Genomic DNA, 21,787 nt, shown 5'->3' on the forward strand with positions numbered 1-21,787 from the left:
CAACATGACCAAGTGGCTTAGGTCCAAGACATGGTCCTAACATCTACTTGGGTGTCAAGGCAGGTGCATGAAATAATGCCACCCAGGGAACCTGCAGATTGGTGGTCTAGAGGCAAGGGGACAGCTGGACTAGGACATCAGGGAGAGGGTGAGGACACAGTTTCAGACAGCCAAAATCTCACAAGGAAAGGACACACATAGCTCCCAGTCAGGAGCAGTTTTAGCTGGGATACCAAGCTCCCTGTTTATCGTCACAAGATGACCTTGTGACCACAAGTCTTTGGATGGGGGACCCTCTTGCCTGGGAGACTGTAAATCAGAGAGACGGGCAGTAACTCCTGCCCATGAAGTATGGTAACAGTATGTCAAATGTCCTCACTGATCCGAGATTGGCCTCCCACCTGCTAGCTGGGAGGGAGGCTGTCTGCAGCATCGTTCTGCCCCTCCGCGGAGGCTCGATCAGATCCTGGTGGGACAGAAACACACATTTTCCCTCCTGATGCTCAGCACTGAGCACTCCCCCTACGGAATGGCTGGGAAAGGGGACATTTTCCGAGACCCTTCCAGGCCCTCTGTGGGCCCAGTTAATGCAAACATCCAGCTCTCCGGTCTAATAGCTGGCCAGCAAAGTCAGCTACAGCTCAGTGTGTGCCATGAGAGGAGGACGAGAGGGCACCGGGCTAGGAGCACGAGGGCCAGCTTCACAAGCAGAAGAAGCAGGGGGCCCTCGGGATGCTGAGCAGAACCCTGGGTGGGGCCCACCCTCTGCTCCTTCTTCCCTGGGCTGGTGGAGCTGACTGATGGGCTCGCCTCCCCCAGAGCAGGAGCTCTGTGCAGGCAGGTGAAGGGCACCACTGGACCTCAGCTCCTAGGCCAGACACATGGCAGGCGTCTGACAAACATGGGTCAAGTGTCCAGGAGGAAGAAACAAGATGGTCAGAGAGGGAAAAGGAGATGGTGCTAGAGGAGAAGCTGGCCTCAGTCAGCGTGTGTGCGGGGAGTGGGGGGATGGGGGGAGATCACCAACAGCTTCCCAAAAGGGAAGTGACAAGACAGATACTGTATCGAAGTTGACAGAAATATATGGGGGATGGGGAGGGCAGGGAGGGGAAGGGGTCACTGCACTGTGTGGGAGGTCAGCGATGTGACACATGCCTGAGGGGTTGGGAGGGCCGGAGGGGTGAGGTGGCTCTGGCACCAACTCACTGAGTGACCATCTCTCTGAGACCTTACTTCCTCGTCTGCAAAATGGGCAAAATACTATCCATAAGAGGGTATTTCCTCATTTCCTTCAACCACCGCCCAGGAATGCAGAGAGAGAGGGCAACCATTTGTGTTAAAACAGGTTTTTTCCATCTCACTGGCAAAAGCACCACTGATCAACTCAGGTACGTGGTGAAGACAATGGCACCCGAGTACAGGATCAAGTGGGGACAAAGGGCACCTGCTGCTATGCTCTGTGAGTTACCCGGGTGAGCCGAGCAGCCTGAGTGGGGGAAACCATGGGCTGTAAGCCATCTTTTAGGATTTGGACATTCTTAATTCACTACTAAAACGACGGGTGTGAGAGACACAGGGAGGGGTGGCTGCCGGCCCACAGTGGAGGCCAGGGTGTGCTGCTGCTCCCCTCCCGTCTCTGATCGTGCGGACCCAGCTGGTGGGGCAGCAGGCCCAGGGCTCCCTACCTTGTGCATCTGGTGCATGTTGTCCTGAGGGTACCCTCCAGGCCCCTGGGTCGGGATGGGGTGTCCTGCTGAGGGAGGCCCTGGGCTGGGCCCCATCATGCTGTGGGCGGAGCCGGGTGAGGGACCTGGGCTAGGGCCCAACATGGCTCCAGGGGAGGGGCCCGGGCCCGGGGAAGGGCCTGGCCGAGGAGTTCCGCCCAGGGGTGGGTCTGGAGTGGACATCTTCACGGGAGCTGCGGATAGTGGTCTCCTGCTGGAAGAAAGTCCCAGTCAGCGTGGGGGTCACAGCCATCGGCTGGGTGGGTCAGGGCAGGTCAAGGACGATCACACACAGTCATGTCAGAGCACCCATCTGACAGGGAGCTGGTGCCTTGGACGGGCACCCCCAGTGCCCCAGTCCTTTCTCCTCCATTCCTCTCCAAGGAGGTGATACATCAGGCACCCAAAATCAGATCAAAGTCCCCCGAGGAAGGGGTGGGACTCAGGAGGTGGGGACACCAGGTGATACTGCCTCACTTCCCCTGGTATCTTTCTGATTACAACAGAGAGGACGTCTCAGGGCAGTGCTGACACACCCTTCACATCACTCCAACACTTGCTCATCTTCCTATTTAAGAAAAAAGAAGAACGTGACTAAGGCTCAAAGCCTTTGCTGGCAACAGCATCTGACGGGACCTTCGTTAATTCAACTAAAACACATATTCATAGCAAGTAATGCTGGTTTCCACTTAAGGCAGTGAGACCAAGTTTCCTTTAAAATACATGAATTTAAGTTTTAAAAGTAGGCTCTTTTAAAGAGAAATATTACAGGACTAATGGCACTCTGATACGTCAAATACTTCAAAAGTGATATTCAAGTGCTGTAAACTAAAAATTGAGGCCCGGAACTATGACCCCGAGCCTCCACAAGATCCAGAACTCAGGTAACAAAATATCCAATGACGTTGGCAAGTTATGACTGCTACGATTGGTCTGTGAGCTGATACATTTTATAAGTGCTCCCTACAGTAAGGGTTCAGTTTTCAGGGAACCCTCAATCTGTCATGACTGTCAGGAGTAATACATTCTCAGTGCTGAAATCTGGAAAACATAAAAAGAATACAGAAACTTAAAATTACCCACCGTCCTACCAGACACAGAGGTGAAGTGCTTGCTGGCCCTGCAGAGATCAAGAAGCAGCCCTGCCCTCCTTACCCCTCCCGCCCAGCAGGGTGGGGTGAGGGGGTACGTGTGGGGAGAGAGGGCTGCAGCTCCCCAGAGACCCCCAGAGCTGTGGCGATGGAGCCCTCTCAGGATGGACAGCTGACTGGTGCTCCCGCTGGGACCCGGCCACACTCCAGAGTGCTTCTCCTTCGAGGCTATTCCACACACAGACACTCGCTCTACAGAATTACTCAGCACATTCTAGGCCAGCTTTCTCTTCAGAGAATCATACCTACGACCCTTTTCATCATTTAACAGTCTTCAAGACACAAATTCTAGCAGTTCCACCAAGTTCCCTGGTCCTGATGCATCCTGAGTTATTTAAAAGCCCCTCTTTTTTTTTTTTTAAACTGGAGTATAGATGATTTACAATGTCGTGTTACTTGCTGCTGTACAGCAAAGTGAATCAGTTGTACATATACATATACCCACTGTTTTTTAGATTTTTTTCCCATATAGGCCATTACAGAGTACTGAGTAGAGTTCCCTGTGCTCTAAAGTAGGTCCTTATTAATTATCAAAAGCCCCTCTCTTGTTGGCATGCCACAAATCTACTTTTGTTTCTCTGGACTTTTTGGTTTGGGGAATGAATCTTTTTGCCCATAAGCTCTACTGGGCTCTCCTGATTCTAAGACTAAATCTTGAAAAAGTACAGGAACATTTTTAATTCTCTTGATTCAAAAAAAAAAAAAAGTCTTCGTTTGAAAGGTGGGGGTATATCTTCCTGGATAACAGATCAAAAGCCCGAACTTCTTCAGTCCAGTTTCATGACTAAATAACTGGAATAGAGAGGGTCAGAAATCTTGGCAGAGCCAGGACCAGCAGCTGTCACCCCTGCCTGCTGGTGAACACGCCTGACCGTATGAGAAAACACTCCTCCATCCTCCCGGCATCCCTGATCTCCTCCAAAGCTCAAGAAGCCTCAGTGCTGGACCTTAAATACACCTAACAGGAGTGCTGGAGAACTGACATGTGCTCACAATCCCTTCCACATAAATCCAAAACCCAACACGCTCAAGGAAAAAAATCAAACTTAAAAAAAAAATAAATTCGAGACAAATTCATTTGGAAGCAAAACCTGACCTGATTCAAAAAGACCTGTACTCAGAAAATTCTAAAACTCTGATGAAAGAAACTGAAGAAACACAAACAGATGGAAAGTTACACGGTGTTCATGGATTGGAAGAATCAGTGTTGTTAAAATGACCAAATTACCCAAGGCAATCTACAGATTCAGTGTAATCCCTATCAAGATACCCACGGCATTTTTTACAGAACTAGAACAAATAATTCTAAAATTTGTAGGGAAACACAAAAGACCCTGAATTACCAAAGCAATCCTGAGAAAGAAGAACAGGGCTGGAGGTATCATGCTCCCTGACTTCAGACTATACTACAAAGCCAGAGTAATCAAACGAGTATGGCACTGGCACAGAAACAGACACAGATCAATGGAACAGAATAGAGAGCCCAGAAATAAATCCACACATTTATGGTCAATTAATCTACAACAAAGGAGACAAGAATATATGCAGAAAAGACACATGCACCCAAATGTTCATAGCAGTATTATTTACAGTAGCCAAGATATGGAAGCAACCTAAGTATCCAGCCACAGATGAATGGATAAAGATGTGGTATGTGTGTATCTATGTATATAGATACACACATATATATACAATAGAATATTACTCAGCCATAATAAAAGAATGAAATATTGCCATTTGCAACATGGATGGACCTGAAGGGTATAATGCTTAGTCAAATACGTCAGAGAAAGACAAATACTCTGTTGTCACTTATATATGGAATCTAAAAATAAAACAAATGAATATAACAAAACAGAAACAGACTCACAGATATAGAGAACTAATGGTGACCAGTGGGGAGACAGGAGAGGGAGGGGCAAAATGGCAGTAGAGGATGAGGAGGTACAAACTACTATGTATAAAATGAATACTCTATAAGGATATATTGTACAGCATAGGGAATACAGCCAATATTTTATGATAACTTTAAATGGAGTATAATGTACAAAAACGTTTGAATCACATCGTACATCTGAAACTAATATAATATTGTAAATCAACTATACCTCAATTAAAAAAAGAAATTTGACCTGATTCAGCTCCATGTGAATATTCACACATTCTGTCGCACAAACAGGATGCTGTTTGCCCTGCCACGTGACAGCGGTCTGTGCCCTGTATCTCGTTTGCTAAAATGCTGATTCTAGAGTTGGAAACCTCTGGTCCAGGGGTTTGTCTACAGGGTGGATGCACCAGCAGTCACACTTCCCAAGTGGGCAGCCGAGTGATATGGATGTGGCCATGGCTGGACTGAGGACGATGGCTCCTCGGGGCTCCCTTCTGGGCCCTTTGTGTCCACAGGCCCTCTCTTCGGGTCCACAGAGCACTGCTGAGGCAGGAAGAGGGACAATAGTCCTGCACCTCCTTAAGGAACCTGTGGCACCTGGCAGCTCACGGTTTCTTTCTCACCTGGAGGTCTCCACTCGAAGTCAAGCCAACTGAAACTGACAGCAAAATAAAATCCACACCACCTCCTATCTAAAGACAGACGAACCAATGTGCCTCTGGAAAGACAGCTCTGCCCAAGGTCCCTCTAGGAATTAACTGCCTCCTCTCACAGCACCACTAACGTCATCGGCAACACAAAGCAGCTCACCAAAGACACAGGAGGGCAGCGAAAAAGACTTTCATGCCCGAGTATGGCAACCTTCGCCTTCAAGAAGCATGGGCTTTCACAAAACCCTTTTTAAATTGCATTTCCTTCAGAAGCTGCCACCTCTGAAGGGTCAGGTTGCAATGAAACAGGTAACTGCTCGGAGCCACCGTCAGCAAACTCGTTTCTGGACTTGAAAGCTCAGACACATGTGGAAACGACAGTAAAGGAGATCCAAAAAGTGCAGACACAATGCAAAACCATCCTGAGCGGCAAAGCAGGTAGGGTTCCATCAAAAGCCCCACCAGGGGCTGGTGCTTGTGCCACGTGTGGACACAGGAGGGCAGTCCTACAGCATGGCGGTGGAGAGAACAGAAAAATGGAACTGGGGAGCGGCTCTCAGGTGCTTGGTGTAGTACTGAGGAGGGGCATCTTGAGTTCTGGCATACCTAAAGTGCCCTGATCGTAGGTATACAGCTGGATGAATCCTAGATCAGACACAGCACTTCCAACATTTCAGAAGGGGCCTTTGCCGGTGAAACTCTTGTTCTGACTTTCTCACTGTAGGTTAGTTTTGCCTGTTACTGAACTCAATCGGAAAACAGGGTCAGGGACTTCCCTGGTGGTCCAGTGGTTAGGACTCTGCACTTCCTTTGCAGGGGGTGCGAGTCTGATCTCTGGTGAGAGAACTAAGATCCCACATGCCGTGCAGCATGGCCAAAAAAAAAAAGGAGAAAGAAAAGAAAAGAGGGTCATATAGTTTACTTATGCTCATCGCTAGGTCTGGGAGGGGCATCCATGCAGTTGGATGCTATTGTCAATTCTCCTGTTCCCGGATGTTGTGCTCCCAGGTTTTAGCACACATAAAGCTGCTGTGAACAATGTCATTTGGTGGACGTGGGCACTCGTTTTCCTTGTGTGTCCAGGAGGGGAACTGCTGGTCATGAGGGAGGCATAACTTTACCTTGGCAGATACTCAGTTTTCCAAATCAGCATGACAATCACATACACTGCCCTCCCTGCTGCAGCTGGGTGAGCGTTCCAGCTCCTCTAAATCAACTCTTGGTGCTGTCAGTCTTTTTAATTTGTAACCGTTCTGGTGAGTGTATAATCGTACCTTATTCCAGTTTTAATTTGCATTTCCCTTGTGACTAATAGTGTTGCACCTTTCCATATGCTCACTGGCCACCAAGAGATCCACTTTTGTACAGGCTCTAAGCTTTCACTAACATTTTATTGGGGATGTGTAATTGCTATTACTGTCTCCCAGAGATGAAGAGAAGTTCTTAATTTTAATGATGTTCAATGTATCAAGTCTGTTCTTTTATGGTCAATGGTTTTGGGGTCCTGTTTAAGAAATCTTTGTCTACCTGTGACAATAAGAAATAATATATTTGGTCTCTGCCTTCAGTTCCTGACAGAGTTCCTAAAACCTGTGTAATTTCCTAAGTGATAGGGGTGATAAGAGCATCTTACACAGAGCTCCAAAATCCCTTAGAATTTCCTCCGTGATAGGAGTGTCCTTTGCTCTAATGAGGCTACTCTAGGTGGGCTCCTGGATGACTTCAGGATGGGGGCTGGTCGTCAGAAAGATCAAACCATGGCTAGAAGCTTAGAACCTTCACCCCCACCCCACCCCATCCTCCGGTGAGGGGAGAGGGGCTGGAGATTGAGTTAATCGATCATGGTTACGTGATGAAGCACCACAAAACCCCTAAACTATGGCATTCAGAGAGCTTCTGGGTTGGTGAACACATCCACGTGCCAAGAGGGTGGTGCACCCCAACTTCATGGGGACAGAAGCTCCTGTGCTCCGGACCTTTCCAGACCTCACCCTATGTATCTCTTCTTCTGCCTGTTCATCTGTATCCTTTATAAACTGGTAAACGTAAGTGTCTTCTTGAGTTTTGTGAGTTGTTACAGCAAATTATCAAACCTTATGAGGGGGTCATAGGAATCCACGTTTGTAACCAAGTTGGACAGAAGTGTGGATAACCTTGGGACCCACTACTTGCGACTGGCATCTGAAGTGGGGGGCAGTCTTGTGGGACTGAACCCTTAACCTGTGAGGTCTGCACCAACTCTGGGTAGTGTCAGAATTGAATTGAACTGTAGGACACCCTGTTGGTGTCCACAGGAACCTGCAGAATTGGTTGGTGTGGAAAACCCACGTTTGGTGTCAGAAGTACTGTGACACTTTACTACCTCAAGATCATGGAGATAGAGAAAGGGAAGGAATATTTTAAAGTCCAGGGGGATTGTGACTTGTTCCCGCCTCCTAGTGGCTTACAATTATTGAGGACTAATCGGTCACAAAGAAAGTGCAGGGAGGTAAGATCCAGTCAGAGAGGGGAGGGAAAGGAGTGGTCCCATTAGGTAATAAGGACAGGAATTTATTTCCTCACTGAGCCTGCCCCACCACCCTACGAGGAAGGACTACCAGACAGAGGGGTCCCTGAGGCTCCCAGGCCACCCAGTGGGTCAATGGAAGAGCTGGAGTCACAAGCCCAAGGCCATAGTAGACCTCAGACTCTGAGCGTGGACTCTGCCACCTGCCAATGGCACAACACCGGACTCCCTGAGCCTGTTTCCTCTCTGCAGACTAGAGCTGAGACCAGTCCCTCTCTCAGGGGTCGCTAGCTGTGTCACACAACCTAACACACACCAGGCACATACCAGCAGCAAGTGCTACCACGCTGCTGGTGAAATCAGCCATTAGCGCTCCAGACGCACGGCACTCAGGACAACAGGCTCACTTCCCTCCTCGGGAAGTAGAGGTTGCACAAGGCAGCTCTGCTGACCTGGAGGAGCAGCAGCTACCTGAACGCCAGCACAGCCTTGGTGCAAATGAGGACCAGCTGTCAAAAGTGACCGCAGTCCAGCCTGACAGTCAATGAATAGGATTTGGGCTACAAACTCTCCCTTACCTTTTTAGCTCCCACTGCACAAAGGAGCTGTTCTTAGCCATCATCAAGCCAGCCCTTCCTGAGGTGCGGGGCTGGGCCTGGCCCTGCTGAGAGCCAGAGAGGGTGTGGGACGGGATACCAATGTGCTCCTACCCAGCGGGGGCCAGACAAATTCAGCCAGGAATTTCAGAAGAGAGGTAAGATCTGAGGGCAAGGAACACCCCTCTCTCCAAACTCCTTCTTCCCTCATCACCAAACACCCCTGCCCTCCTCATACAGGAAACTATAAAGATCTGGCATTTCCAGCAAAGCCCTTGGGTCCCCTAGGTCACCCTCAAGGCTGCCTCAGGGGGTTTCAGGTGGCTTTCTGGTGCTGCCTGGACTCCTGCAACAAGTCCCTCTCTGACAACTCACTTGGTGTCTGGGCTGGAAGAGGTGGGGCAACTTTGCACAACACAGAAATCCATCTCAAACCAGACAGACAACCCAAACCTAAGCAGGCGAGAAAAGCGAAGGAGAAGGGGATGCAGGGGCCAAAATGGCAAAGCCACTAGCACGTGTGTGTCTGGGAGCCTCATTGAGATGTGTGTGGCCCGAGGGGCAGGTGTATTTGGGGGCTCCATGAGCGGGGAACGGAACCTGGGATTCTGGGCAGGTAGCCCGAAGGCATGTGACAGAAAATAAATATACTCCAGGGCCAGAACCAAAAAGCTGAAAACTAAAGACAGTTCAGGAGGCTGTGAGATGAAAACAGACTCCCAGGTTCCTGGGGCCAAAGGGTCTGGAAGGGTACTCAGCCATTTCACCTCAATTTCTCTGAGAAGCCCCCCAACTGCCGAACAACCAGAACTGCCCACAGTCCATGCTGTACAAGTCAAGGCATCATTAAACATGAATGCGGGACATGGTACACGTGGACACAGAGGATGGTCCAAAATGAAGCAGGGGAACAAGGCATCGTCAAAGTTTGGGGTGCTTGGCCCAAACCCTACTTTGCTAAGAAGAACAATTTCTGCACGTTAATCCGAGCACAGAAGCCAGAAAACATGTACCAAACTGCCTGCGACTCTCTCTGGAGGTGTCTGTTGGGGAACTTACACTTTCCACATCACAGATTTCTGGAGTTTTTCTTTGTGTGTTTGTTTTAACTATTACTTTTGTAAACAGATTTTTAAAAAACACTTTTTTAAGGAAAAAGAAAAAAAAAAAAAGCCCTGGATCAGAAAAAATACCTGGGAAATAAACACCCAGAAAAGACGCCCCAGGAAGTGCCTTTGTGGAAATAAAGGAGGAAGATGAAAGGATCTGGGGACTGTGTTATTTTCCACCCACTTCCAACTTCACCAAAATCACTATGCTGACATTCAAATGCGGAACCAGACCTGCTTGAGGATCAGAGGTCTGGTTTCTTCTTTCGTACCACTCTTAGCGTTTCTCTTAGAAATAAAAAAGGACCGTGGTGGCCGGCCACTGTGGCAGGACAGGCTGCCAACAGGCGATCGGGACCCTCTGCAACCTGCTTGCTGAGATCATGGGTTGGCTTTTTTTTTTTTTTCCATCTTGCCTAAAAACCAGCTTTATATTTAAGTTTGGTCCCAGGATGGCTGCTATTTTGTTTTTTGGGGCGTGGAGAAATTTGTTCAAAGACACATTTCAGCAGCAGCAACACTGCAGTCAAGTCATGACCCGGCGCTCAGACGGTACAAGGTGGCCATGCGGGATGGCTTCAGCAGAGCCAGCCCCATCCGTCACATTTAAACTACAAAATGAGATTTCCACCTCCCCCATCCCCACCCCCGCCACACTCCACGACTAAGAAAACCCTCCACACCTGACCTGACGGTGTGGGGTGCACTAGTCCTCGAACCTGCAAGGATGTGCAGGGCGGGGGACACCTGTGGTTTTAAGGACCTCGTGGAAATGGCTTATTCCTGAGACCCTGGGAAGCTGGCTGTTCTGTGGCATTTCCCTTGCAATATAATTAAGTAGCAAAACCTTGCCCTACATTTAAAAGGGAATGCATTTGAGAACCAAAAAACCATGTCGCGATGATAAATTACAATGTCTTCTCAGTTCTACCTCAGAGGTACACATGCCAAATTGCTACCAAGTACTATTTTTAGCACTGGGAATTATATATCATTTTATTCATTGGAATCCTCCCCCCTGCCCTTTTTAAGTTTTTCATTCATCTGAAAACCACTGAAGAGTACCTCCCCATCTATAACATGGCAGGAGACATGAAGACAACCAGGCCAGCCCTCTGCCCTCGGGGAGTTCAAGCTCTAATCCAGCAGGGAGATAAACTGTCTACACTTCAAGAACACAAACGCTAGCCTATCTACACAGGTGTTTGCCAAACTCTTTTTACCATGACCCAGACTCCAATGTGACCCAGCACAAACACGCATCAAGTAACCAAGACAAGTTGTACAGTTCTGTCTTGACCCTGCCCCCCTGAAACTTGGGTAGACTCTCCTCCTTTTCTGTTAAGCCTGACCAAGCCCCACTGGATGGACATCATGACCCACCACTGGGTCTGCTGTGGGGCTTGCTCTGTATTCAACACTGAGCATGATGCGTGACCTGTGGAGAGGGCAGGAGAGAAGTCCCCCATGACAGGGACGCACAAAGTGCAAGTGTGGCCAAGAATAGGTGGGGAGGCGTGGCACCTATAACTGCCGAGTGTCACTCATGACAGAGCCCCAGCCACCCCCAAATACTTAGGGAGAACAAACTCTGCGCTAAACAGGGTTCTAGGCACTGGCCATGCAGCAGAGAACAAAGTCCCTGCCTGGTGGGACGGACAACTGAGTGACAGAAACAAGCACACAAATAAATAAGACACAGTGTCACGTAGTGGGTGGAAGTGCTATGAATAAAGTAGCAGGGTTAACAGTCAAGCTGATGGGAGGTGCGTTTCCAATCATGGTGGGCAGTGATGGGGACACATCTGAGCAAAGACCTGAAGTGAAATGGGAGCCAGTGGCTATGGACAGGCGGAGGGACCAGCAAGTGCAAAGGCCCTGGGGTGGGACCCTGAAGGAGGAGAGCAGGCGAGAAGGGTGTGGCAGCAGATGAGGTCAGAGATGGGCAAAGAGGGCAGATCACAGGCCTCGAGGACAGTGGTAAGGAAGTTGGAGTCTACCCTAGGTGCAATGGGAAACTACTGGAATGTTCTGGGTAAGGCAGTGACATGGTCTGATGATGGTTTTAGAAGACTTTTCTGTACAAGCAGATGGAATGCATGTGAGAGAATGAGAGGAGACAGGGATGACCAAGGTGAACAGCAGGGCCTCAGCTAGCACATGCCATTTGAAGTATAAAGGGTGCCCCTTCCTTGGGGGCGACCAGCCCTGGAACCAGGCTTACTTTAGCAAAGCCCAGCCAGGCTGGATTTCAGCCCCAACTTGCATCCCCTTGGTTCACTACTGGCGACTGAGGTGCCAACTGGGGACTATGGGAGAAACAGGGGATTTTACGCTCAGAGAGGTTACGTTGTTTGCCCAAAATCACGTGGGAATAGAGTCCTGCCTACCTCAAGCCTGTCGGACTCTAATGCCTGAGTAACTGATTCAGGCTGAGAATCAGAAGATGGAGGAGGAGGAGGAGAGTCTGGAAGAGCACAAAGTGCAGCAAAGAGAAGCACTCCAAAGGCAGGAGCCTCCAGGGGGTGTTCCGAGGAGGCCGACGAGGGCGCTCAGCGCGCTAGCAGTCCAGGCTGTGGTCGATATGTGCTCTGTGGTCATCAGGGCCAGAAGCAGCTCCCAGGGCACATCGAGGAGCCCCCTGTGCTTCAGCGTCACCATCAGGACAAGGAGACACCCACTGTGCCACTTTACTGGGACTTTCGGGGCAAGGTGGGGTGGTGCACATCAAACCCTGCCCCCTCAAGTCTCTCACTGTAACAGGTGAGGCAGCAACTGCCACTCGGCCACCTGCTTCCTGAACCAGCAGGGCGCAACCTGCCAGTGAAAGGAGAACTTAAACCACCCCAAGGAGCCATTTTAAAGCCCATCATCTTTTTTTTTTTTTTAATTTTATTGAAGAATAGTTGATATATAATGTCGTGTACAGCACATTAATATGTGTACATATTCTTTTTCGGATTCTTTTCCCTTATACGTTATTACAAAATACTGAGTACGGTCCTCTGTGCTATACAGTATAGGTCATTGGGAAAGCACATTCTCTTTATCACACTCCTGCGGGTGGTAAACTTCACACTGAGCGAAACTCAGACCGTTCCCAGTTACAAGTGTCCACGCACAAAAATGAAGACATGGCCCTTGAGCAAAGTAACAGAATCCCAAAACGAAGCCCTGGAAACCAGTCTGGGTTTCTAGGAAGGGGCCAGCTACCTGTTTCCTAAAGAAAGCCCCTTCCCTGAGGGAACTGGATGCATCCCTTTCCTTCCCTCTGCCCTGTGAAATATGATCTCCCAAGAGACCCAGCTACACCTGGTGCCTCCCGCAAGGTCCTTTCCCACACAGGAAGATGAGTGGAGGCCAAATTGCTCATGCCCATCAAATCCATATCCTGAAAAATTTGCATGCAGCTAACTGAAAACTCCAAGATATCACCGACCATATCAATGAGCTTAATATTTCTTAGGGATGACATCTGGAAGGTGATAGCAACAGCAACTCAGTTCTGATATAGTCACCCTTGGACATCTCCCTCCAATATTCCCACCGCTGTTACTTCCCTTTTATAGTAGGTTTTGCGTATTCTTTTGATTTTAATTAAAAAAAAAAACCTCTCTCGGGCTTCCCTGGTGGTGCAGTTGTTGAGAGTCCGTCTGCCGATGCAGGGGACACGGGTTTGTGCCCCGGTTCAGGAAGATCCCACGTGCCGCGGAGCGGCTGGGCCCGTGAGCCATGGCCACTGAGCCTGCGCGACCGGAGCCTGTGCTCCGCAACGGGAGAGGCCACAACAGTGAGAGGCCCGCATATCGCAAAAAACAAAAAACAAAACAAAACAAACAAAAAAAACCCTCTCTCTTCAGTGTTCCAATCAATGTTACAAGTTATGAGGAGATATATGAAATGCAAAACAAACACTTGATATTTTTTAAAACCCATGCCACCAGACACACTTCCCTCTTTCCAATGCTGTATGGTGAAACTTCAAAGCACACAATTTTTTTTTTTAAGCACACAATTTCAAATTATTAAGGACAAAATGAAGGAGCTGATTCCTTTGCTACCACTTTGAAAACATACAGAACTATTAAAATGGGGCAAAAATCTGTTCTGTATCTCAACCCGCTAGGATGTTGTAGAGATCATAATATATGACAACGGCTACAAACTGTTTAGTCTTGTGTGTCAGGCATTGTCCTAAGCACTTAACGTTTGTCATCTGTCATTTTGTTGTTGTTTAGTCCTTGCAGCAATCCTACAAGTTCGGTACTATTACTGTCCCCCTTTGCAAATAAGGAGACAGGTAGGAGCGGAGGAGAACAAGGTCCTTGTCTGCCTGTTCCCGGCTGAACCCCCAGCCCCAAGCTGTGCCCGGCTCGTGGCAGGCACTCAATGCACGCTTGTTCACTATACGAATGGGGAATGCGTGGCTGGGCCACTTCTTGCACAACTGCAGGGGGCGCCATTCACGTTGTGCTCTGTCTCTGGTGAATGTGAATGCCCTCTGTGCCATGGTAGCCCTGACAGCCCAGGCCAAAATCTGCTGTCATGTCTGAGGACTTACAAGGTGCCAGGCACTGTCACCCCCATTGCCTTGAGGCACCAAGAGGGAAAGTGGCCAAGCCAGGAGTCAGACTTGGATGTTCGACCCGAGAACTCCTGGTGAAATATCCCTGGACCTCAGTTTCTTCACCTGCAGAATGTTCACCTAACACAACTAATCCTTCCCACTCTCCCACATCTGATAGACAGCTAGGACCTGAAGCTGGTCTAGGATTACCTCCCAGTGTTTTGAGGGTCCACAAGGAGTAGCAAACGTATATAAATAAACACGTGTTTATGTTGGGGTGCTTTTCACTGACAGGAAGTTTGGAGACCACTGCACTGCACTGCACTACCCTACACAGAAGCTCTGATGAGGTCATCCCACCACCACCCCCAGCTCAAAAACCTGCAAGATCAACATCTCCTGAAGTGCTGGACACAAAATGATTTTAAGTGGCATGCAGAAGAACGTTTATTATTTTCATAATTGTGTATGCATTGATTTTAAAGAAAATTATAAAAATATATATAACTGGCACATCAAACCTGGGATTTCTGGGATACAGAATGACTCTAACTTATGTTTTCAGTTTTTTAAACAGTTAATTTACAAATACATACATATATAAACAATATTAACTCCAATAAATTGAGGGTTCATTACATGCCAGGCTCTGCAGTGTGTTAAGTCACTTCCCATACTACCTTTCCAACCCTCACAACAGTTCTTTGAGGTGGTACCACTGTCATACCTGTTTCACAAGTGGGGGGACCTACTGGTAAGTGTCTTGCTTGAGGTCAAACTAGGATTTAGAGCTGGCTGTGAATCCAGGAGGTCTAATTCCAGAACTAGCACTCCACACCACCACCTCATATTAACCACCGCCCCACACACACCCTCATTGTTGGGGTAATGAGGTTTGGAAAACAATGGCCTGGAAAGTTTAAAAACAAAAACAAAAACAAAAACAGACCAGCAACAGCAACTAACATTTATTGCCTACAATCCCCCTTCAGTCGTGTGCCAAGCAGTTCACACACATGTTCACTCAATCCTCCCGCACACCCTCCTCATTCATCCACAAAGGTTCACTGAGGGCCTACTAGGTGCTGGGCCCGGGGTACACTGCAGGAGATCAGGTAGACACAGCTGAGGGCTCTGATGGCCCTTGGAGAAAAAGAGATGTATAATTACAAACTGGGGTAACTGCTACACAAGAAAGGTTCAGGGTGATGCGCAAGTGTAGCAAAGGGGAGCGATGACTGGTCCCGGGTGGTCAAATACAGCCTGGACGTCCTCCCTGATCCTGAGTAAAGGCCCCCTCTTCCACGCAGCCTCCCTGATCTCCGGTTCCCATCACTCACTCCCCTGTGCATCCATCCACTGTGTTCCTCACACATGATAGGCCAAGGGGAGTTGTTCCCACATTTACCACCTGTTCCCCTACAGGCCTGGAGAGGCTCCTCAGGGCATCCAACCTCCAACCATCGAACACCCAGTAGGGACTCAACAAATATTGAACAATAAAGGAAGAGATTGTACTGAACAACAATAATAGTGCTTCCCTCTAGCCAAGAACCATTTTACAGGCCTTCACCAACTCCACTTGTGGCATTATTCCCATTTCACATACGAGGACACTAAGAGGTTCAGAGAGATTAAGCTTTTTGCCTCACGTCACACAGCTAAGTGACCAGCAACGCCAGGTATCAAACTCGAATCCGGTCTGTCAATTAAAAGTGAAAACTTGTTTCAAATTCCTCGGAAGTGGCTCTCACGCTTATTCCCTACTTTCCCCAAGGATTCACTGGGCGGGGGGAAAAATCAAGACTAGTGTCTTCAAGACCGGCACAAAACACCCTCTCCTGAAAGATCCACGTTTTAAATAAAAGCCTTAATCTGGAAAATCAATTGAGAGAAAGGGAAAAGGATGCAAAACTAAAACAATGCTTTCAACGGCAGTTTCCCCAGTCCTTCCCCACTTGCTGCCGACCCCCGCTTCAGGGCAAACATTCTTAAGTCACTACTTGCGAGGGTTTAGGAGAGTTATTTACCTTTCCTTGAAAATCTAAAATGACGTGATTTTTTATAATAAAATTTTAGGTCGGCTAACCCAAGGGGGCTGCTAATGTTCGTGTCCAGGCGACGCTGGACACACCTGGGCTTTTTCCTACTGAGCTCCGACCGCAGCCTCGCCAAAAAGCAACATTCGAGTCGGACCCGTTACACGTAGCCAGAAAAGCCAGGACGGCTGGCTATTGTTGGAACCCCAATGGGGGCCGGGCCCCTGGCCCGCCGACGGGGCTGCGAGCTTTGTCCTGCGACCCCGGCGAGAACGCGCGCGGAGGGCGCGCGGCCTCCACTTGGCCCGGGCCCCCACCCAACCGGCCCGCGGATACAGTAGCCGCCGCGGCCTCGCTGCACTGTGGCCTTCACCGCGCGCGCGGTGCCGGCCAGGCTTCTTGACCCTCGGGCGCCGCCGTACCCCGGCCCCAATCCGGGCGCCAGCGGCCCCCTCCACCCTCAGCGCCCTGGCTCCATTCAAACCGTCCTCCCAAGTCCCGCGCCGCGCTCACTCCGAGACCCGCGTTCCTTACCGGGAGTCGACGGCGCCGTCGCCTTCCCGGCGCCGCCCCCACCCCTCCGCGCGGGGCCGGGGGCAGAATGAGCGTCTCGTCTCTCCTCACGAAACAAAGAAGGCGCCGCCGCTGCCGCCGAGCGAGGGTAAGCCTAGCGCGCGCGCCCGCCTCAGCCGCCCCCCCACGCCGCCCGCGCCCCCGCTGCGCGCGCACTCGTCACCTCCCCTCCCCCCACCACAGACAGCCTCTCCCGCTTCCGTCGCCGGCCCGGCCTCTTGCGCGTGCCCGCCCACCCTTCCGCTCCTAGCGCGCGTGCGCGCCCGCCCAGGGTGGGTTGGGGAAGGTGGGTGGGGCCAGAGAGACCTAGCGCGCCCGACGCACCTCCCCACGCTGTGCGGGACGGTCCTGCGCCTGCGCGCGGGGGTCTTCGTCCTCGGCACGCCGCGCGTCTCCACGCCGCCGGGCATGCGCAGAGCGGGTGGCACTGCGGCGGTTGTGGAGGCGGAGGTGGCTGGGGGAGGTTGGGGGATGGGGTGGCAGCGAGGTCTGAGGAGAAGGGGTGGCCGAGGGACCCTGAAACTCGTAAGTGAGGCCCCAAGGTCGTGCGTGAAGGCGCGTGGCGACAGGCTGGACTGGGGACGAGCAGAGCCGACCCCTGGGCCAAGGGCGGACTTAGGAACCGCTTTCATCCCTGGTCGGAGAATGGCGGTGCCCGTCCGGCTTTGCCGAACGGGCACCGACCGTGGCTGCCTTTTCTGCAAAACCTACCTAGGGCTATTAATTGGATTAGCAGATATCTATTGACCTGCCCCAGGCTCAGGTGCTACGGAACCGAACAAAAATATCACCCGCTGTGGCGCTCACGGTCTAGTGGGAGAGGCAGGCGCGGGGCAAGAGAATTAAGTAACATACACTTTGTTGATAATGGAGACAGGAAGGGTCGTTGGAGTTTTAAATGGGGCAGCTAAGGAAGGCCTCGCTGCGAAGACATTTGAGTCAAGACATATAAAAGCAGTGACGGAGAGAGCCTTGTTCCGAGTGGGAAGACCCAGAGCCTGGAGGCGGCGTGGTCTCTTTTTGTTTTCAAAGTATCTCCGAGTCTGTGTATGTCGCGTTTAGCTCCGCAACTGGACAGACGCTCCCAAGGTCAAGTCCCAAAGCCCATGACTGTCCCTACCCCTGCTTCTCTCAGGCCGGCTCTTCCTCATTTTTCAGGTCTCAGCTGACTCATCACCTCCACTGGCCTTGCCTCCTTTTTGATCACTGCCTCTTTTTTTTTTTTTATTTGCGGTACGCGGGCCTCTCACTGTTGTGGCCTCTCCCGTTGCCCGGACGCGCAGGCTCAGCGGCCATGCCTCACGGGCCTAGCCGCTCCGCGGCATGGTGGGATCTTCCCAGACCGGGGCACGAACCCGTGACCCCTGCATCGGCAGGCAGACGCTCAACCACTGCGCCACCAGGGAAGCCCGATCACTGCCTCTTTTTCCTTTCTTTCACAATTCTTGTGTACCCCTTTTATTGTCTGTCTCACTCAAATGACACGATGTTGTAAATTTTAGTCCCTAGTGAATACCCAGCATCTAGTGTGTTGCCCACCTCTGCCACATATCTGCTAGATAATTAAAAAAAATTTTTGTGATTGAAAGAATAATAGAGATTCTATTGAGTGTGTATCATAAGCTCTTTGGGCCTTTCCAAGCCCAAGGTGAGTCCCTTGCAGCATAGAGCAGCAGGCGAGGTCTTGGGCTGAAGCCAAAAAGACCTGAATTGAAAACCCGACTCCATTGTTAGTAGCTGGGGGATGCCAGGCAAGTTTACTGGACTCATCCACACTTCCTTTTCTTCACCTGTAAAATGCAAACAATAACAGCACTCACCTCCACAGGTTGGTTATGAGGAATCCTTGAAAGCAGGCCACCTGGAAGTTCTCAGAACCTTAGCTTGTCATGTTGGGTAGTGGACAGGAAATGGGCAAATGGAGTCTGGACTTTGGTCTCTCTCATACACTCAAGTGATATTTCTTAAGCGCCCTCAACATGCTAGACACTGAGCTGGTCATAGGCCTGCAGGCAGGGTTCCGGCCCTTGGAGCAGATAGTCCTTGAGTTCAGCTGACTGTCTCCCACATTGATCACACTAATACATGATAGGAGAGTCTAAGTGCAATGGAAGAAAAGCCCAGGGTGTGATGAGATCATAACATGGGGCCTTCCTGGGATTGAGGCGTCAGCTCGACCTCTCTGTATGCCAAGACCCTGAAGAGGGAAAAGAGCATGGGAACAGCTCCTGTGGCTGTGAGGGGGATGTCGGCAGTAGCTGGGCAAAGCAGGGCAGTAGCAAGGATCTCAAGTTTTTTCTGGAGCACAGTGTGAGGCAGTTGGAGGGCTTTAATCAGGAGAATCCCATGCTGCTCTGGCTGCAGGGTGGAGACTGGGCTGGCGGGACAAGGAGCAAGGAGAGGAAGTAGGGAGCCCCCTTCAGGCCATTGCAGTGGCCCAGGGTAAAGAGGGTGTCTTCACATCTAGAGATAGATGAAATTGGAGTTAGAATGGATAAACATGGAAGTGGGACTGAGGTGAAGAAGGAGGGCCCTGTGTGAACTCCAGCTTTCTCTGCAGCTGGGACACTGGGGACATGGACACTGGCAAGGAAGGATCAGAAGTCTTGTTTGGGGGGAATTCCCTGGCTGTCCAGTGGTTAGGACTCAGCACTTTTCATTGCAGTGGACTAGGTTAGTGGTTAGGACTCAGTGGTTAGTGGTTAGGACTCAGCACTTTTCATTGCAGTGGACTAGGTTCAATCCCTAGTCGGGGAACTAAGATCCCACAAGAGCCATGTAGCAAGGCCAAAAAAGGAGTCCTGTTTTAAGGACAAGATATATTTTAGGAATAATCCTATAGACCGGTGGCTTATGGCTGTACAGTGAGATCCCAGTTTAAGCAAAACTGATGCCTTTAGCGCTATACTTCTGTCTGTGATACACTTTGAGTTAATTTTTGTATGTAGTATGAGGTAAGATTGAAGTTCATTGTTTTCCATAGGTATATGCAGTTGTTCCATGCTGTTTGCTTCCCCCTTTGAATTGCTTTGGTGCTTTTGTCAAAAATCAGTTGACTATTTGAGACAGAAAGTGTGAATCTATTTCCGAACTCTCTGTTCTGTTCATTAATCAATATGCCTCCCCTTAAGCTAAGACCACACTGTTTTGATTACTGTAGCTTTATAGTAAGTCTTGAAATCAAGTAGTACTCCAACTTTGTTCTTTTTTAAAATTGTTTTCGTTACTGTAGATCCTTTGCATTTCCATGTAAATTTTAGAATCAACTTGTAAATTTCTACCAAAAACAGTGACTTATCACGGTCATGGTTTGATTGGTATTGCACTGAATCTGTAGACCAGTTTGTGGAGAATCACCATCTTCCAATCCATGAACATGGAGTATCTCTCTGTTTATTTAGGTCTTCTCTAATGTCCATTAAACTTGCTCTTTTCAGGCCTTTCCTAGTCCAGTGATATGACTCCTGTCCAGGTCACAGGGACTTACCTGTTGCTGAAGGCAGGAGTCAGTTCTCAGCTTCACCTTCCTCGGGCTGGTGGCCACAGTTGACACTTTCCCTCCTTAGAACAATCTCCTCACTTGGTTTCCAGGGCACCACACACTGCTAGGTTTCTTCCCACCCCATCATCAGCTCCTTTGTGTCTTCCTCCTCCTCACACTGATCTTTTAAGAATGACCTGCCATAGGACTCAGACTTTCATCCCCTATCTACATTCACCCCCTTGGCTTCCAGTCTTGTGAATTTACAAATTTTTCCAGGGGATTCCCTGGCAGTCCAATGGTTAGGACTCCATGCTTCCACTGCCCTGGCCCGGGTTCAATCTCTGGTCAGAGAGCTAAGATCCCGCAATCCGCATGGTGAGGAAAAAAAATCATCTACATCCTAGGTATCTACCCAAAAGCATTGAAAGCAGGCACTTGAACAAATATTTGTAAATAAATGTGCATTACTACTGCACTATTCATAATACCCAAAAGGTTGGAACAGTCCAAATATCCATGAACAGAGGAATGGATAAACAAACTGTGCTGTATACATTCAGTGAATATTTAGCCATGAAATGAAGCGAAGTCCTATTATGTGCTACAGTCTGGATGAACCTTGAAAACATGCTAAGCAAATGAAGTCAGACACAAAAAGCGGCATATTGTATGAGTCTGTATATTTCAAATGTCTGAAATAGGCAAATCCATAGAGACAGAAAGCAGATTGCTAGGGGCTGGGGGTAAGAGGAGAGTAACTGCTTAATGGGTACAGGGTTTTATTTGGCAGATGATGAAAATATTTTGGAACTAGATAGAGATGATGCTTACACACTGTTGTGAATGTACTAAATATGACTAAATAATTCATCTTTAGGTGTTTAATTTTATATGAATCTCACATTAATTATTTTAAAATTTTATTATTTATTTATTTATTTTGCCTGTGCCAGGTCTTAGTTGTGGCATGCGGGATCTTTTTTTAGTTGCAGCCTGCAGACTTATTTGCGGTGGCATGTGGGATCTTTTTTTTTTTTTTTTTTTTTTTTTTCGGTACGCAGGCCTCTCACTGTTGCGGCCTCTCCCGTTGCAGAGCACAGGCCCCGGACGCGCAGACTCAGCGGCCATGGCTCACAGGCCCAGCTGCTCCGCGGCATGTGGGATCTTCCCGGACCGGGGCACGAACCCGCGTCCCCTGCATCTGCAGGCGGACTATCAACCACTGCGCCACCAGGGAAGCCCTGGGATCTTTTTTTAGTTGCGGCATGCGGGCTTCTTAGTTGTGGCATGTGGGCTTCTTAGTTGCGGCATGCATGCGGGATCTAGTTCCCCCACTGGGGATCGAATCTGGGCCCCCTGCATTGGGAGCGTGGAGTCTTACCCACTGGACCACCAGGGATGTCCCTCACTTTAATTTTTAAAAAATCTACATGCTAATGATTTCCAAATGTTTATCTCCTGTCTGGACCTGGAGCTCCAGAAAAGTGCCTCTCAGATACC

General features: G+C 49.5%; 1 protein-coding gene across 15 annotated transcripts in view; it reads right to left on the reverse strand.

The window, feature by feature from the left end:
- The window catches only part of SMARCA4 (SWI/SNF related BAF chromatin remodeling complex subunit ATPase 4), an 87,181-nt gene extending 70,279 nt beyond the window's left edge, over positions 1–16,902 (reverse strand). For 13 of the 15 annotated variants that reach the window (XM_073801886.1, XM_073801891.1, XM_033854286.2 and 10 more), the window contains exons 1-2: positions 16,765–16,902; positions 1,686–1,938 (exon numbers count right to left, since the gene is read on the reverse strand). In XM_073801886.1, coding sequence (XP_073657987.1) covers positions 1,686–1,907 — 222 coding nt within the window. In that variant the 5' untranslated portion in view covers positions 1,908–1,938; positions 16,765–16,902. Of the gene's footprint in view, positions 1–401; positions 467–1,685; positions 1,939–16,764 lie in introns of those variants that run through there. The other 2 variants (XM_073801884.1, XM_073801890.1) reach the window with 2 other exon arrangements.
- Positions 16,903–21,787: the final 4,885 nt, after the last annotated feature.

This window comes from Tursiops truncatus, chromosome 3 (genome assembly GCF_011762595.2).
Source record: "Tursiops truncatus isolate mTurTru1 chromosome 3, mTurTru1.mat.Y, whole genome shotgun sequence".
In the NCBI taxonomy this organism is placed as follows: Eukaryota; Metazoa; Chordata; class Mammalia; order Artiodactyla; family Delphinidae; genus Tursiops; species Tursiops truncatus.